The following is a 17,666-nucleotide window of genomic DNA, read 5'->3' as shown; positions in this document are numbered from 1 at the left end:
ATGCAGCCACTGGGCTTCTGTTTTGGGACAGTGAGAGACTTCAAGAGGCCCTTTGCAACCTTGCATCTATGGCTACAGGAGTCCAACAGTGTTGTGTGGTCAGAGCTCAGGCAGGGAGGGAACCATTAGCCCAAGGAAGCCTTCTGCTGGCATTGACTTCCATCCATGAGACAATGGGCAGAATTTGTAAGTTGCATTTATTTACTCTGTGTGTGTGTGTGTGTGTGTGTGTGTGTGTGTGTGTGTGTGTGTGTGCGAGAGAGAGAGAGAGAGAGAGAGAGAGAGAGAGAGAGAGAGAGCGCTCAAGCATGTGCACATGTGTGTACTACAATATTCATGTGGTCAGAGGACAACTTGTGGGAGTTGTTTCTCTCCTTCCACTGTGTGGATCCTAGGGATCAAACTCAGGTCACCAGGCTTGCTGGCAAGTGCCTTTTGCTGCTGAGCTATCTGGCCCACCCTATTGAGCAGTTTTTAAGTGCTAGTGTTTGATCTTAGCTCCTTTGTGTGGGCCTTTGGTTCTCATGGTCAAGTGGATGATTCTGACAAGGCATACATGCTTTCCTCAGGCCATCTCAACCCTCCCTTAGCTGGCAGGGGAGATGTCATGGCCATGGTCTGTCTATAAGGCAGGCTATTACCATGGTATGTGGAAAGTGCTCACACTGCCTGGTTGTGCTCCAGTAGGGAAAACAAAAGGGCCCTGACATTTAGTAACATCCCCAATGCTGCTTCTGCAATCTTATCTACCAGGCTGTCCTCACTGCTGTGATGTCAAAAGCGCCTGCAGATAGGGAGTGGTGTACATTTTCTCTATGGCTATCTGTGGATATTAAAACTTAAATGTTTGCTTAGGGTTGTAAGATAAAATTATTTTCTTTCTTTCTTTTGAATTTATTTTATTTTATGTGGGTGGGTGGTTTGCCTGCAGGTATGTCTGTACACCACATATGTGCCTGGTATCTGCAGAGGCCAGAAGAAAGTATTAGATCCCCTGGAACTGGAATTATAGACAGTTGTGAGTTGCCGTGTGGATGTTAGAAATCAAACCCGGATCCTCTAGAAGAGCAGCCACTGAGCCATTTCTGCCTTTTTCTTCTTGTTTTAAAAATTTATTTTTGTTAATATTATTATTGGTGTGAGTGTGTGTGTCTGTATGTGTGTGAGGTATATGTGAACACAGGTACATGTGTGCTGTGACACAGGGGTAGAGGTCTGAGGACAACTTTTAGGAATTAGTTCTTTTTTGCATGTTGGATTTTGGGGAGTGCACTTAAGACTTTAGGCTTGGGTGGTAAGTGCTTTTACCTACTGAACCATCCTGTCACCCCAGTCCTTTAAAACCAAGAATAATTTTTTTTTAAAGATCAAAGAGGGTCTAGGTACTAATTGGCATTTCACTGAGAAGATACATAAATTTTGCTTTTTAGAGACAGGGTTTCTCTGTATAGCCCTGGCTATCCTGGAACTTGTTCTGTAGACCAGGCTAGCCCAGATGTCAGCACTATTTATAAATGCCAATAAAATCTTGTGCATAGAAAAATATAGAAGGATAAATGTCAGCAATAACTGGATCTCAGTGATGGGATGCAGGTAACTCTTTCATTCTGGTAAGAATTTATACATTTTAAACTTTAAAAAATAGAAGTGAAGCATAAAATTGAGCAATTGTGTTTATAGCATAGCCGTGAAAACTATGTGTCCACAGAAAAGCTTTATTTATTTATTTATTTATTTATTTATTTGTTTGTTTGTTTGTTTATTGAGGCAAAGTCCCACTGTGTAGCTCTAGCTGTCCTGGAACTCACTGTGTAGACCAGGGTGGCCTTGAACTCACAGAGATCCATCTGCCTCTGCCTCTGCCTCCTGAAGTGCTAGGGTTAAAAGCATAAGCCACTGACACCTGGTTCAAAATTTTAAAAATGTACATTTTGTTTTATAATTATACATATATATATATATATATATATACACACACACACATATATAATGTTCTTTAATCAAATTCCCCCATTATCTTTTCTAACCTCCTCCTCCCACTAAAGTCTTTCCTCTTCCCAAGTACCCTCCTACTTTCATGTCTTGTGTGTGTATGTGGGTATGTGTGTGTGTGGCCCACTGCATGTAATCATGGTTGTCTGCATAAGCATGAATGTGCAGTTATTTGCTTGAGTGGGGACAGTGTGTCAGTGACTATATCACTGTGGAATGTGACTTAAGCGAAGGACCTTAGTCTTAGACCCTATCACACCTTTAAAAAACAGTGGAATTTACAGCCTTGTTTGAGAACATTAAACTTTAAAACTTTTACTTTAATGTGTGCCATTAGAGGACAACTTGAGGGAGTTGGTTTTCTCTTTTCATCATGTGGGGCCTGGAAACTGAACTCAAGTCCTTAGGCTTGGTAGCATTCATCGTTACCCACTGAGCAATCTTGCTGGGCCCCTGCAATCATTTTTGTATTTTACGTTTGATGTGTAGTAAAAGCAGCTGGCTGGTTTTATTTCTACGTCATTGATCAGATGGACCCATTACTTTTTGGGTCAGGAATCCAGATGTTTTGTGCATGAGTTAGTTTATTCTGCATGCTGAAAACCATTGCTCTGGTCAGTATTCCATGCTGTGGATGGTGATGTTTACCTCTTTCTCCAGTGGCCTGTGTCTCTGCTAAATACCAAGAAGTTTGTGTCAGTCAAGCAGTAAATGTTGCAACCGGAGGAGAATATAACACGTTGATTTATGCTTGCCTGTCTTGAAATTTGTTGTCATGTTATGCCTTTCATTCAGAAAAACTTTCATTCTATGTTAATTGCTTAGAACATAGCAGCAATTTATTTTAAAAAGAAAATTTTAGGATGCCCTTTGACATGTTCAGACATGTATAAAATGTGTATTGGTTATATCTACCCTATCTCCCCCTCCCAAGGTAGCCATTTCTTGAAAGTAAGAACTTGCCTTAGCTGTTGCCCTTTTATACTTTCTCCTCCCATTTCCCTCAGGCTCTGCACCTCTAGGGTTAATCCATAGTCAGTAAAATGCGCAGTGGAATGTCCGTTCCCTGGCCACCATTCCTGAGAAGTAGGGAAGAAGCCTGGAGCCTGGAGCATGGCCCCCCTAGGAGGATCTGTGTTTGGTCCTCTTCCCTTTGGCTGCTCTCTTCACCTTAGGTATCAATCGGCCTGGGCTCTCGGTGCCAGTCTGGTACCACCAGGCAAATGGATAGGGTGTTGATAAGGTACGGTTTGCAAGGTTTTGAGCCAGTGTGCTAATAGAAAGCTCCTCCTGTGTGCCTGGCTTTGTTCAGACGAGGATGCTACATAAGCAGGAGGCCTTTGTGTGTTATTAATGGCGACAGCTTAGATGGTCCACCTTGAATTGAGAACTACACCAGGCCCCTAGAATGTACCTAACCCTGAATTGATAACTATCCGAGGCCCACCAAGGATGGCCCTGAAATATTCTAGTGAATATCTTAAAGTATGAGACAGGTAAAACAAAACAACAACAAACCCAAGCAGCTGGTGGACAGGAGACCAAGACTCACTCCTTCAGTTGTCCTGTCCACTCCAGAGAACTTTCCCTTTGTTGGGGGTGAGTTCCTGAGCTATTCTTAGGTCATTTCCCGGGCTGTATCGAGCTGGTGGAGCGGCCTGTGGGCGGTAATTATCACCACAGGCAGGAAGTGGTTAATAGGCTCCATTGACTGAGCTGAAAGAGAAAGGTTGTTGCCCCCTGCAGTAGAGGCAGGAAACTCACACCCCACAATGTTCATTGCCCCCTTAGGTATAACTGGAGCTTCTTAAAACCCACAACCACATCTTAGAGGCTTATCTGCCACCACAGAGCAAGGAACAGGAGAATTTGCTGCACACGTCTTAAGACAAAAAGTGATGGGTCAGACTTTGCTGAGCAGTGAAGCTGAGTTCCCCACTAGTGTGTGTTGTTATAGGCAGCAGCCAGGAACTGCTGTTCAGGCCTGCTGCTCTCTGTATCTGGTGTTATTCTGTGAATCCTAAAATGTTTTAAAGTCTAACAGTATGCTAGACAAGAAACATGCCAGGACATACAAGGAAGGAATAATTTGGCCTGCTGTCTTATACCCCTCGAACATGGACAGGGCTGTGTATTCCCTTTTGTGTACAGTAAACTCCCTCAGGCATCAGTCAGAAAGAGATCTTTAAACGGTTTGGGAAGTAGAGCATCTAAAGACTAGCCTTAATTAGAATTTGGTTAGCAAGACCCCCTCCCCCCACACACCATTTTGATTATTTAGAAATTGAACACTCTTTTATAGCATTGGAAAAAGGCAGAGGGAACAAAAATGGAGGACATAAGCTGTTCAGAAGGAAATGAGAAGCTGGCACAGTGGTACACACCTGTGATGCCAGCAGTCAGGAAGTGGAGGTGGGAGGATCAAGAGTTCAAGGTCAGCCTTGGCTATATGATAAGCTTGAGGGGAGCCTGGGCTTGTATCTCTGTGTGTGTGTCTGTGTCTTGTCTGTGTGTGTGTATGTGAGCATCTGTGTGTCTATGTATGTGTGTTTGTTTGTGTGTATGTGTGTGTTTGTGTATGTATGTCTATGTGTATGTGTCTGTGTGTATGTGTGTGCCTGTGTGTCTATGTCTGTGTGTGTCTGGGTGTATGTGTGTGTGTCTATGTGTGTCTGTGTATCTGTTTGTGTGTGTGTGTGTCTGTTTGGGTGTATGTGCGTGTTTGTGTGTGTGTGTGTGTGTGTGTGTGTGTGTGTGTGTGTGTATCTATGTGTGTGTATGTATATATGTATGTATGTATGTGTGTGTGTGTGTGTATCTATGTGTGTGTATGTATATATGTATGTGTGTGTGTGTGTGTGTGTGTAGGGAGGGAAGGAGGGCAAGAGAGGGAGAAGAAGAGATTAGCTGACTGACTTTATGGTTTAATTTACATACCATAGCAAAGAAATGGCCAGAGGATGGTTCAACCTTACATGTCCCTATTGTTGAAGTCACATGAACAAGTTATTATTTTAAGGGAGTTAGAAGGAATGCAGTGGATGAAACTAAAAGAACATGAAAAGAAGGAAGGAAATATAAACCCAAAGCTAACATTAATGTAAGAGCCAAGGAATGGAAACCGTCGGGAGGGTGTGGGAGTTGGATGCTTGCTCTTGGAAAGGACCGATTATGGAAACTTAACTCTCAGTAAATCAGAGAAATGTTTGGGCAAGTACCTGGGTCTTCAATCAGTGAGATGCCATGCAGTCATTAAAGTGATTTTAAAAGCATATGTAAGAGGGATGTGTGACATGTGTATGTCAAGTGAAATAATTATGATTAAATCTCTGTGAATACAACCCCCATCCCTTCTCACCCAAAGTTCTGAAGAGTTTAGTTTGCAAAAACACATCAGAATATCACAGTGGCAGGGCTGGCCCAGGAGTCAGTGGTAGAGGTTTCACTTAGCAGTTGATCCTCAAGATTGCAAGCAAACCAAACCCAAACACAACTCAGACAAATCCCAGTGGCAGCACACTGCTGATTCATACCATGATGCATTTGTATCTTGGAGTTACCATGTTAAGTGAAAGAAGCTGTGAGCAGAAGGCTTCCAGTAAAATGCTTCCACACGTGCAGTAGACGGAACAGGGAAGGAAATCCACAGAGAGACAATAGACTCTTGGTTGCAGGGTTGGGGAATGACAGCTCGGAGGCTTCTGTCTGGGGATGATGGACATGCCAGATCAGTCATGTCACAGTTACATAAAATGGTGAATATGCTAAAAAAAAAACAATGAGTTGTCTACTTTGGTGTGTGAATTAGTTATGAAGTTGCCACTGATAAAAATGAGGGTGATTGTCTGGGGGTGGGGGTTCCGGGTTGTTCTGCATTGCTTAGATGATAGGTAAAATATAGTCTAAAGCAGTTGTTCCCAACCTTGCTAATGCCCTTTAATACAGTTCCTTGTGTTGTGGTGACACCACCAATCATAAATTTATCTTTGTTGCTAATTCACAACTGTAATTTTACTACAGTTATGAATCATAGTGTAAATATCCAATGATTTTAGGAAACCCCAGTGGAAGGATCATTTGACTCCAAAGGGGTTGCAATCCACAGGTTGAGAACCATTGAGAACTCTTTGGACTTTAAAGGGAGAATTTTAATAGCCAGCCTTTTACCCAGGAACAGCAGTGATGGAGTCTGCTAATCCTGCCTTTGGGTATGTGTGTGCATATATATGCGTGTATGTATTCATTTGTGTGTATGTGTGTGCATATGTGTGTGCCTCCTGTAATCCTAAGACCTGGGCTTGTGCTCTGATCCTGTCTGCCTCCTGAAATCCTAAAACCTAGGCTTGTGCTCTGATCCTGTCTAGATGTGAATGGCCATTTATGGAATAAGTTGTATCATTTGCCTGGGGACCCTATCACTGGGAAAATCAGGAAAGCTGAAGCAGCTCTTCCTGGTGCGACGTTCAAAGAGGTGGTGGGCTCTGTGAGTGCAGAATCAATGGGGGTTGTTACTTATATAACTTCCTGTAATTGCCTGGCAGTAGCTTCGGAGAGCCGCCCTCTCCTGTCTGGGGCTGTGCAGAGGCTGCAATCCTTCCTTCTCACTGCACCGTTTACCTCCTCGCCGGGCATTGTGTGGAGGCAGCCCTTGGGAGAACTGAAATGTCATTTTAACCAGAAGACGCCATCCTCTCTGTGCTTTGGAGATGGGCAATTCCTATGCTGGACAGCTAAAGAGCACGAGGTTTGAAGAGGTCCTCCACAACTCCATCGAGGCTTCCCTCCGCTCCAATACCCTGGTGCCCAGGCCCATCTTCTCCCAGCTGTATTTAGAGGCTGAGCAGCAGTTGTCCTCTTTAGAAGGTAAGAAACATGTATTTCTTATGTTGGTGTGTGTGTGTTTTATTATGTGCAGCTAATGTGAGCAGCATAAGCCTGCAGTTCTCTCTTTCTCCCCCCCCCCCACTTTTCTCCATTCAGGAAATCTAGAGTCTAGCAAAAACAAAAACACCTGAAACTTGCACACAGATTTTTATTTGTTTAAAAGTAAGTTCAGGCCAGAAAATTCAACAAAACAAATGAGTCTTGGGCTCATAGGAGGCAGGGAGAGTACTGTGTGCTAAACCCTCCTGAAGCTGCTATTTGTACTCTGATTTGGTAGCTGGCCATTTTAGCTTTGCTGAGTAAGGGATTTTAATATGTTTGGCCCTCAGTTGTCTACTTTATTTTTTTTTTCCTCCTGTGAGTCATAGTCTTATCTTTGCAAAATAGTCGAGTGGTTGAGTCTCTGTGTGGTAACAGGTATAAGAACTCCCTAGAAACTTAAAAAAAAAAAAAAAAAAAGAGTATGCCTTTGTGAATTTTGCATGTACCGAGAGTTAAATTACAAGTATGGGGATGACTTTGGAATTTTCTTTATCTGGAAGATAAAGTGTGTGATTATAGGGGTGGAGAGATGGCTCAGTGGTTAAGAGCACTGACTGCTCTTCCAGATGATCCGGGTTCGATCCCCAGCGCTCACGTGGCAGCTCACAGCCGTAGCTCCAGGATCCAACACCCTCACACAGATATACATGCAAGCAAAACACCAATGCACAGAAAATAAAAATGAATAGATTAAAAAAGTGTGCGAGTGTGTGTTTTCATGTCAAAGTAAACCTGATGCAATGTACAGGGTAAAACAGCTACTGTTTTGTTAAGTTCATGTTTTTTGCTTAAAATTTCACACAAACGTCAGTAGTTTTGAAGTAGGAAGGGCCATGATTTTAAAGTAAAAAGCAAACAACAAAAACAAAAAAACCACCCTTAAACAAAAAAGAAAAAATGTCCACCAGGTTTGCACTATGTTAGGCTTCAGGTTCTGTGTGCGGGTTGCCTGCCTTGAAGTAACTCTGTGCTAAGTGTATGGATGCCTGCTAGCCCTTATTTTGCAGAAAGGATAATGTAAGTCATTATCTGGCTTCCTTAGTAAATTAACCTTGCAAATGGCACAGATAAGGACCTAGCCAACCTGGTCTGGGTGTAAGAGAAACTAGATTTACCCATCACTATCTATTAGGAAAACATGAAATTCTCTGATAGCCATTAAGAGAGTGTCAATGTTTCTGGCATAGTGTCACTGTGACTTCACCAGGAGCCAAGAAGTTATTAAAGAATTTGCAATTGATCCCAGTTTTGACCAGCCAGAAGCCTTCTGTGAAATATTCGTTCCAGGGCCATTCTTAACTACTTACTGTGTTGACAAGCCTTGCAGACAGCAAATTCACAGCAGTCATTGATGATAACTTAGAATACCCCAGTAGTGTCCTAAAATCTACCATCTGTTCACTTGCTACTGCTGAGACCTACCATGATTTGGAGATGTTGAGGGGTAACAGAATTGTGCCTTCAGTGTTGGCTGTCAGGGGTGGGACAACCATGGCGATGTGTGTGTGTGTGTGTGTGTGTGTGTGTGTGTAGTTGGGGGAGGGGGAAATGTGTGCCCAGCTGCTCACATGGGAGCAGAGAACAACAGAAAGACCTTGGGGCTCCCCTAGTTGCCTTCTCCCCATATTGAAGGCTGCCCTTCCTAGTTGGAAGGTCACATCTTCTCAGGGGCTCCCCTTTGATGGCCACTTGGTGTTTTCCAGGGATCCCCACCCCACCCCCACCCTGACTATACTGGCCCAGACCCAGGAGTTCCTAAGCGCTAGCCAGTTTTCTACCCCTGAGCTTCATCTCAGCCCCCAGGGACAGCATTGAGGCTCATGAATTTGATTCCTCCGGGTTCTGAGTGTTCCCAGCCCCTTGCCAGATGACGGTGGAATTGCTAGGCCTTTGAGTTCCTGTGCCAGCTTGACCCAGCCCCTCTGCACTTTAACTCTCTGCTCAGCAAATAGCCCAGAACCATCTCCATCTCCTGGGATTCTGTTTGTCCAGTGCAGAAGTCAGCCCAAAGGGTCGGTGGCAGAGGGAGACCTTTGGGTTTGTTAAATGTCACCATAAACCAAGCACTAAGCTTGGACCATATCTTCTGCATCATAAACCTTGGAGCAGACAGGCTTTTTGGGGCCTCATCTTGTTTTGTCTGTCTTTCTCTTGTCGGGGTCTCTTATCTGATGACTGGCCTTCCTCAGATAATACCATTGTTGATGATGCTTATGACCAGGGTGCCGGGACACTAAACTCCAAGGGATCTGGTAACATTTTATGTATTTGTGGAGGTAATTCAGCAGGGGGTCTTATTATAGCTTTGTTCTTTGAATTGGGGCTCTTACTGCCCACTTTAGGGGGAAATCCTTTCACACAATATTGACTTTTTAAGAGAAAGACCAACAGAACAGATGACTGCATCAGTTCTAGGCATCATAAATTGGCTATTTAAACAGGATGCAGGTAGATTCCTATAATCCTACCTGCTCAGGATGCCCGTAAGGTATGCCTCATGGCAAGAAAGGAGAATTGAGCATAAAACACCAGCATGGATAGCTTCATGTGCCTGTGTTCAGGGGTGCTGTGGGGTCCTTGGATTTGTGTTTTATTATTACTGCACTAACGCTTCAACCTGATGGTTTCCTCTAAGACCACTTTAAGACTCTCACCCTGCCAGGAGACCATCATAAACATGTCTGTTTAGTCTGCTCCAGGGCTTATGCTGGCTGAGGAGTCCATCAAAGTCCGGAAAGCCTGCCACAGACCCTTTGACCTTTAACCCTGCCTGCAGTTTGAGCCCTTTGGCTCTCTGTGGCTTAAGACTCTCTTCTCTTGTTTCTTTCTAAGTGTGTTGGAATGTCTGTTGGTTGGGCTTAGCAGAATAATGCACAGCCCGGTCCCTGTGAACTCAGGGCTGATCCCCAGCTCTGGCTTTGGGGAGGTTTGTTTTAGCTGTTGGGGATCTTGTGTGAATGTCCACTCGAAGGCTGTTATCTGTGCCACTCTTGGGGTCTCTGCAGAGCTAGAACAGAGTGCCATGTGGACTGTGCCATCTGCTCTGTTGCTAGTGCCTGCAGTCTGGCTGGATTCTGAGACCTGCTAGAGGGGTCAAACCGTGACTACTTTAAACACAGGAAGAAGATGCCAAGGATTTGTGCAGCTGGGCCCATTCCTCCCACCCTGTGTGTTCACCTTGTGTAATCTTTCCATGGTTTTCCTACCATTTGGTATTTGTCCTTTGCACCCACAAGGCCCAGGGCACTAAGAAGGTTAGAGAGTTGCCATTTCCTCCTCAAGGCCTTAGCCCCAGTCAAGTTATGTCCCCAACGGCTTGCACAGTTAAATCACAGGTAGAAAACTCGGTGCCACTCAGAGGTGCCATATTTTCTAGAATATCACAGCTTGCTGCTACCTTAGGGTTTACCTTGTAACCAACTCATTTTGCACAGAAAGGTAAATTGACTATCCTGTGGCCACACAAGCAGCAGCCATCTAGGTACCGAAACTTGACTCTCTAGAGTTGTGGTCTAGACTTTTCCATTACGCATACTTTTATTGTTAACCTAAAACCTTCAGATGGAGGGAGGAAATGTTAGAGCCAAGTATGAGAACAGTAGGGAGACATAAAAACAAGCCAGTAGCAAGAGATAGGGACCCTGTCCACGAGGAAATCTCCGTGTTGTTTAGTACTTGAAACTTAAAGACACTGAAGAGTATTTTTACCCACAACACCATGAGAGAAGAAGACATTGGAAGGACTAAATGTTACCAACTTTGAAACAAGTTGATTTTTGTGAACCTCTTGCTTTCCCCAAAGTGGGTAGGGCCTGAACAGTGGGCAGCTCTCTCCTCAGAATGGCCCCTGCACAGAGAACCTTGCTGGGTGCTGGACCACTGAGGGCACAGTCCTGCTACACTACATCGAGGCGAGGTGCTCACGGTCAAAGCTTTGCTCACCAGCTCCTCATTGGCTCTTCTTCCTTTCCTAAAGGCACAGCCTGCCCGGCCATATTCTAGAATTTCCTGGAATGTGTAGGCACGCATGTGTGTGTGTGCGTGTTTGCATTTCCAGCAATGAATATTTGCATTCTTTAGATGAACACTAATGTATGGCTCAGCAGCTTCCTTATGCAATATTGAGGCAGTGAATGCTACTCCTGTTTGCAAGAACACCCAGTGCACCTGCAGGCCCACAGGCTCCACTACAGGCTATTGAACAGCTGTGGGTCAGTGACCCCCTCTCAGCCCCAGGTTCCTTTTTTTTTTTGTAAAAGGGACTACTTGCTTCATGGTCTTACAAAAATGTTTTTTGGAATGCCTACTGTATTGTGTCAAGGCTTTGCCTGCGGTCCTTAGCAAGCTACCATATTGATAGCAACTCCCCCACACCCAGGCAGGCGTAGGCAGCTGTCGTGGCTAAAAGAGAAGTGAACTTGAGCCTTAAGTCTGTGTGCACCTTGGTCTGGGGGAGTCATCCTCCCTGAGAGATGGATCAGAGTGCCCAACTTCCAAGTGTTTCTGAGAATCAGTGAGTTACACAACAGCTTCCTAGAGGGGGTGCAGACCTCCTTTATGTGATGAGTTCCCCAGGCCCGGTGTCTTGGGTGTCTTCCTTGAGCTTACAGCTCCAGATGGAGTGCAAGGCCCTGGAGGAGGCTTCCGAGGCCCCACAGCAGCTTCCTTACAAATCATCACTCTTCTCTCCCATATCCAGGTGGTGGTCGAGTGGACAACGAGGATGAAGAGGATGAGGGAGAAGGGGGGTTAGAACCCAGCAGTCCTTCAAATGCCTACCAGCTTCCCCCTCCTCCTGAAGGCTGTTGCACCACGGATGGTAAGACACTCTAACTCTACTCAGGATCTGCAGCTAGGTCATAGCCTTCCTTGTCCCCTCAGATGTGAGCTGGGCCTGTGTCCCTACACAGGTTATGGGAGGCTGAGAGTCAGTCCCAGCTGCTATGTCTCTATGGGCACCCTCTGCTGTAAGAACCGCATGGGGTCCAATATTCATTGTTTTGGATCCGTTTTTTTGGAAATGAGAGTATACTTTCCTTGCTCTTGATTTGGAATGGGTTAGGATGGCCTTTCATGCCTGTCAGTTCTTGGCTGTGAAGCGAATTTTTCTGCATTATCTCAGGGCAGCCAGCGGTGTCACTGCCATTTAGCTGACAAGGAAGAGAGGCAAGGCATACTGGGTATGGCAACGTCTCAGTGCAGTGGCGAGAGCTTATGTTGTACTCCTGGGGAGACTGCAGGTTTATGTTTTAGACCCTATTACACCAAGACCTGTCCATCACTAGTAATTAGCAATTAACATATTGACCTCGTGCTCTGGAAGTTCAGAGATTAGAAATGAGAACTTGGGGGGGGGGCTTCTGGGGGCTTTGCCATCTGTGGATGGCAAGTGTAGCATGGTAGCCGAGGGAAACTCCAAATGCAGCTAGAGTTTTGGAGATGTTTCCTGGAGAAGGGTGTCTGTCCTTCCTCTGGGTTTTGGAGGATTGGTAGGAGTTAGACAGGAGGCTACTGGGGCTTAGGGAAGCTTGGAAACTGCAGAGGAAGCAGTGGTGCAAAGGCTTATGGGGTGAGATGCATGCTGCCTGAGAGCTGCAGGCAGCTGAACAGGACATTCAGGCAGGGCCTGGGGGTGATGACAGACTGTCACTGGACAGTGATCCGGGTAGTTGCCAATGCCCTCCACACTCTGAGGCCTGAACTTGACCCCTGACCCTGACAAAGAAGTGAGTACAGCTGTGAGACAGTCCCCAGAGGGGGACAGTGAGAATGGTGATCACAAAAGTGGCTTTCACAGGATTTGTAAGACACTGAAGTAGACCCACACTGCCCTAGCCCATATTCTCCAGCTGCCCGGAGGGTGGGCTACTTGCTGGGCTGAGAGAAAGCCTGAGAAAGGGACCAGTACAGATAGCCTGGAGCAGCCAAAGAAAGAGAAGCTCGTGAAGGGCGGCAGGGGCCTATAGTTGGCTCCTGGGATGGAGTGGGGATCTTGCATCTCTCCGATGGTTGACAGTGCGGAAAGCCCGTGATGTTAGCTCACCTTCATCTGGAACAGTAGTTCTCAACCTGTGTGTCTCAACCCCCTTTGGGGTGTTAAGCCACCCTTTCATCAGGGTCACCTCAGACAACTGGAAAACAGATATTTACATTACAATTCACAACAGTAGCAAAATTACAGTTATGAAGTAGCAATGAACATAATTTTATGGCTGGGGGTCACCACGACATGGGGGACTGTACTAAAGGGTCACAGCGTCAGGGAGGTTGAGAACCACTGTGCTAGAACAAGACTGGAGAAAGCCTCATGATCCCTGGCCATTTCCTCCTATTTTTCCTTTTCTCGGATACTTTTGAGAACTTATTTTCCACGTTGGAAATATGTTTAGAAGTTTTACAATACAAAGGTTCAAAGGCTACAGAGAGGCTTCTGCTATGGACCTCAAGTTCCCACAGAGGAAGCTGAGGTGGCTTGGCTCTGGCCCTCCTCCTGAAGGTACCCGTTCTACAGACCCATAAAGAATAGTATGTGAGACTACCCTCACCTTCTCATAGTTTTGTCTTGTCTCAGATGTAATTAATGGTGGTGTTTGGTGTTCCTGTGACCACTAACCCCGCTCTGCCCTTGGTTTTGGGATGTCTTGGGACAGTGTGTGAACCCTGTCTACCCCTTCTAGGCTTCTGCCAGGCCGGGAAGGATCTACGTCTCGTCTCCATTTCCAAAGAACCCATTGAGGTCCCTGCAGGCTTCCTCCTTGTTGGGGCCAAGTCTCCTAGCCTTCCTGACCACCTCCTGGTGTGTGCAGTGGACAAGAGGTTCTTGCCTGATGACAATGGTCACAATGCCCTGCTTGGTGAGTTATTGCTTTCTTTTCTTTGTGGCTCTCTGCTTGGTGTTGGAGCATGGCAAGGGAGGCCTCAGCTGCTGGAGACAAAATACTTGCTTGATGTCCTACATCTGTTTGTTTGCACATTTCTTTATGGAATGGCAGAAAAATGGGAGTTACATAAAAATATGACTGGTTGGGACTGGGTAGATTGTTCAGTTGGTAAAGTGTTGCCATGCAACAAGTTTGATCTTTAGCAGCCACATAAAATGGCAAGTCTGAACTGTGTGTATCATAACCCCAGAAAAGCAGGTCCTTGAGGCTTGTTGGGCAGCCAATTGAGCTGAATTATCAAGTCCAAGGATATTTAAAAAACCAGCTGAACAGTTGAACAGTTCCTTAGGAATGGCAGCTGAGGTTGACTGCTGGCCTTCACACTTGCTCACGCGCGCGCGCGCACACACACACACACACACACACACACACACACACACACACACACACACACACACTCATATGCCTACATGCATGCAATTAAAAAAATGACTGGTTGCTTCCCTCTAGAAAACCCACGATTTAATATTGCATTTTTCATAGTTGGCTGTTCAAACCTTTCTTTGCCTGTTGGGAGGAGAAAGGGGCTTATAATCCCTGAACCAGGTAGTTTCAGAACCTAGCAGGCAGGGTAAGACGGGAGAGTGAGGCCGTGTGTGTGTGTGTGTGTGTGTGTGTGTGTGTGTGTGTGTGTGTGTGTGTGTGTGTATGTGTGTGTATGTGTGTGTCTGTGTGTGTGTGTGTGTGTGTGTGTGTGTGTGTGTGTCTGTCTGTCTGTCTGTCTCTGCCCCTGCAGTGGGGTGGTCATGTCTGACTGATTGCCAGACTCTAGCCATCTTCTGCTTTCATTTATGGCTCCCCTTTGGGAGGTGGTATCTGTCACAATTCTGTAGGGGAGCTTAGACTTGTTCATGAATTTGTCCTAAGTCATGGAAGTAAAGAAGACACCAGGGACCCAAGTTCAAGCCTTTTAGGCTCCGAGTTCTCCCCTTACACATTGTGCTTTTGCTGTGGTCAAGGTTCAGTCAGGGTCTCGTTCCCTTGTGGCCATGGGAACCTGCCTACTGTCTTTTAAATCATCACTGTCCCACTAAGATCCTGATGACTCAGTGTGACACTGAAGCCATGCCTGACCTTCTCTTGCTCAGATGACATTATTATGTTCTTGCTGTGTACCATGCTCCCTTCCTGTGTGGCAGCATCAAGGAAGAGGCCAGCTAGAACTGAGAGACCAGAGGTCAGGATAGGGTTGATTTGTTGCTTACCCACTGACTGCCACCATGTGGCCTCCTGTACCCCCTTCATCCATGCAGTAGACAGGGGTTTGGACACATGTTCTGGTTTTGGACAGTTTGTTCTTGTTTAGCAACTTTGGATTTGGCCATTCATCCCTTTGGATAATGGACAAGTAGGCAGTGGTCCATTTTCACGGGGAGTCTTGTCACTGTACAAGAGAGCATTCCTGGTACAAACTTATGGATGGAGAAAATTGACAAGCTCTTCTGTATCACCCATAGGTTTCAGCCCTTTAAACATCCAGTTGTGTTCTTAGGGCCCAAAAGGGGGATGGGGGGGACCTCACTGTGGAGGAAGGGCTTGAGGGATTGGGGTAGAAGAGAGTGGGGATCAGGAAGAAAAGGAATTGTTCCTGTTTCCAGACCATGGGGGTGGGGTGGGGTCACAATGTGCGTAAGCTGTCAAACAAGGCAGATGAATGCTCCCGGGGGTGGGTGGGTGGGGGTGGGCAGCATATCTTGTGGGGGCATTCTAAGGCAGGTCTGTACACTTATTGAGATAAGCTCTTTAAGAATAATCCTAGAAAATTACCCAAGCAGTTGGCAGAATCCCTGCAACTGTGCTGGAAATTGCTTCCTGGGTCTGTGTAGCCTGCCCCCTGGATCTGTGGTGCCTGCTCCCTGGTCCATGGAGCTCGCCCCCTGGGTCATTGAAGCCTGCTCCCTGGGTGCACGTAGTACCCGTATTAACGGTGGTGCCTCACACAGCTGTCTTTTGATCTGCTGGTGGGGCGGGATGGGATGGGATGAGGTGGGACAGGAGGGGGGGGGCTTGTCTGAATTCCACCCCTTTGTGATTACAAGGGAATTGCTGGGGCAGTAAACCAGGGAGGTTCTGCCTCTTGAGTTCTGGAGACAGGAATCTTCCAGCTCTTTCTCCTCCAGCCCCTAAGAGTCTGGCCCCTCCCAGAGTACCCAGGAAGGAACTTCGTTAATTACTGGCAAAAAGCCATCCTGAATGAGGAACAAGGGCTGGCTGGAAACATCCTGGGCTTTCTCCTTTGAACGTCACTTTATGCTCTCAGTTTGGACACTTTTAATACAGTTTAGGTTTCCTGCTATTAACCAGGGTGGCTGCCCAGGACAAGGTGGTCTCTACAGGCCCTGCAGTAATCAGATCCAGCCATGTTTAGTGATCCATAAAACTGGCTCTGTGGATCATCCTTTGGGGAAGCAAAGCCTTTAGGAGTGTTGTTCTAGCAACTTTGAAGCTGTTGAGGGAGTTGAGAAAATGGAAAGGTTACAATTCTAGGCGTGTTCTTCAGCTTTTGTTTCTGTTGTCAATAATTAAGTTGGCCAATCCCTTAGTCATCATAGAAGAAAATATCTCTCTTCCTAGTATGCTCATTTCATAGGAAAAAATGAGTCTGTTGTTTTAGTTAGCAGGCAAATTATGCACACATTTGTTGGATGTATAAGGTCAAACTGAAGGCTGGTGTTTGGGTATACCTGAGAAGTCAACCCTTCCATGGGAAGTTCCTGGTTTGGTGTGAAAACACAGGAAAATGGAAACAGTTTGGTTCATGGGGTCCATAGGGTCAATAGAAAATAATCACGTCGACAGATCTTATACCCAACCTTATGGGAGCATTGTGCCCTCAGAAAGTTACCAAGGTGTTAACATGGACTGTTGGTGATGGGAGGATGCTTTGGTGGCTGCCAGGTTCAAGTCAGGCCCTGGCAAATTAGAAAAAAAACATTCTCATTGGAAAATAGTGATAACAGTGGTATAAGCAACACACACATATTAAATCTTATTTATTTAAGACTCACTCATGTGCCTGGAACTGTCCTGAAGAAGTTGAAATAACAAGTGAGGTAGAAACACTGTAATCTAGTGTTTGCATGTGACACACGGAGTCCCCCAGGCAGCAGCTAGGGGGACTTGAACACAGATGGTAAAGTATTGTTTTAGGGAACCATGGTATGGACACTCAGAGATGAGTGAAGCTTGGCCTTCATTTGGGTCCTGCAGGACAGAAGCTGGGAAGCCATCTTTGACCTTGAAATACAGAGGGGGAAGAGCCGAGAAGGCCGCCATGTTCTTGTCTTCAGTGATTTCCTGTGTGGGGTTCAGCAAGCCCTGTGCTGTGTGACTCCTCCCTTTTCTCCCTGCCAGGCTTATCTGGAATCAAATTCCACTCCCTATGTACTTCATCTGAAATTATTTCCACGTGTACCTGTCTCTAAAAGACAGTTTTCTGGAAAGCCAGTGCCATTATCCTATCTAAGAAGTTTAAGCATTCTTTAATATTATTAAATACTCAGTGAGTTCAGATTTTATCATATACTCTTTGTTCTTTAAGTTGGTTTATTAAACTCAAGGCCCCACCAAAGTTTTCTCAAAGAGTTTGGTTGATTTATTTCTTCTCTTTTGCATTTTTGGTATGTATTTATATTTTGACACACTGTCTTGTGTATTCCAGGCTGGCTTCAAACATACTGTATAGCCGAAGATAACCTTGACCTTTATATGTAAATATATATATATAAACAGTGTTCTGCCTACATGTATGACTGCTGGCCAGAGAGGGCACCAGGTCTCATTACAGATGATTGTGAGCCACCATGT

General features: G+C 45.6%; 1 protein-coding gene across 1 annotated transcript in view; it reads left to right on the top strand.

The window, feature by feature from the left end:
• The first annotated feature begins 6,539 nt into the window (after positions 1-6,539).
• Positions 6,540-17,666, top strand: part of Greb1 (growth regulating estrogen receptor binding 1) — a 68,954-nt gene continuing 57,827 nt past the window's right edge. The window contains exons 1-3 of the mRNA XM_035448244.1: positions 6,540-6,855; positions 11,618-11,737; positions 13,596-13,772. Of these exons, the coding sequence (XP_035304135.1) occupies positions 6,699-6,855; positions 11,618-11,737; positions 13,596-13,772 (454 nt within the window). The 5' untranslated portion in view covers positions 6,540-6,698. The remainder of the gene's footprint in view (positions 6,856-11,617; positions 11,738-13,595; positions 13,773-17,666) is intronic.

Source organism: Cricetulus griseus, chromosome 7, assembly GCF_003668045.3.
Source record: "Cricetulus griseus strain 17A/GY chromosome 7, alternate assembly CriGri-PICRH-1.0, whole genome shotgun sequence".
Lineage (NCBI taxonomy): Eukaryota > Metazoa > Chordata > Mammalia > Rodentia > Cricetidae > Cricetulus > Cricetulus griseus.
The sequence above is the reverse complement of the archived record's forward strand: the minus strand, read 5'-3'. Positions and strand labels throughout refer to the sequence as shown.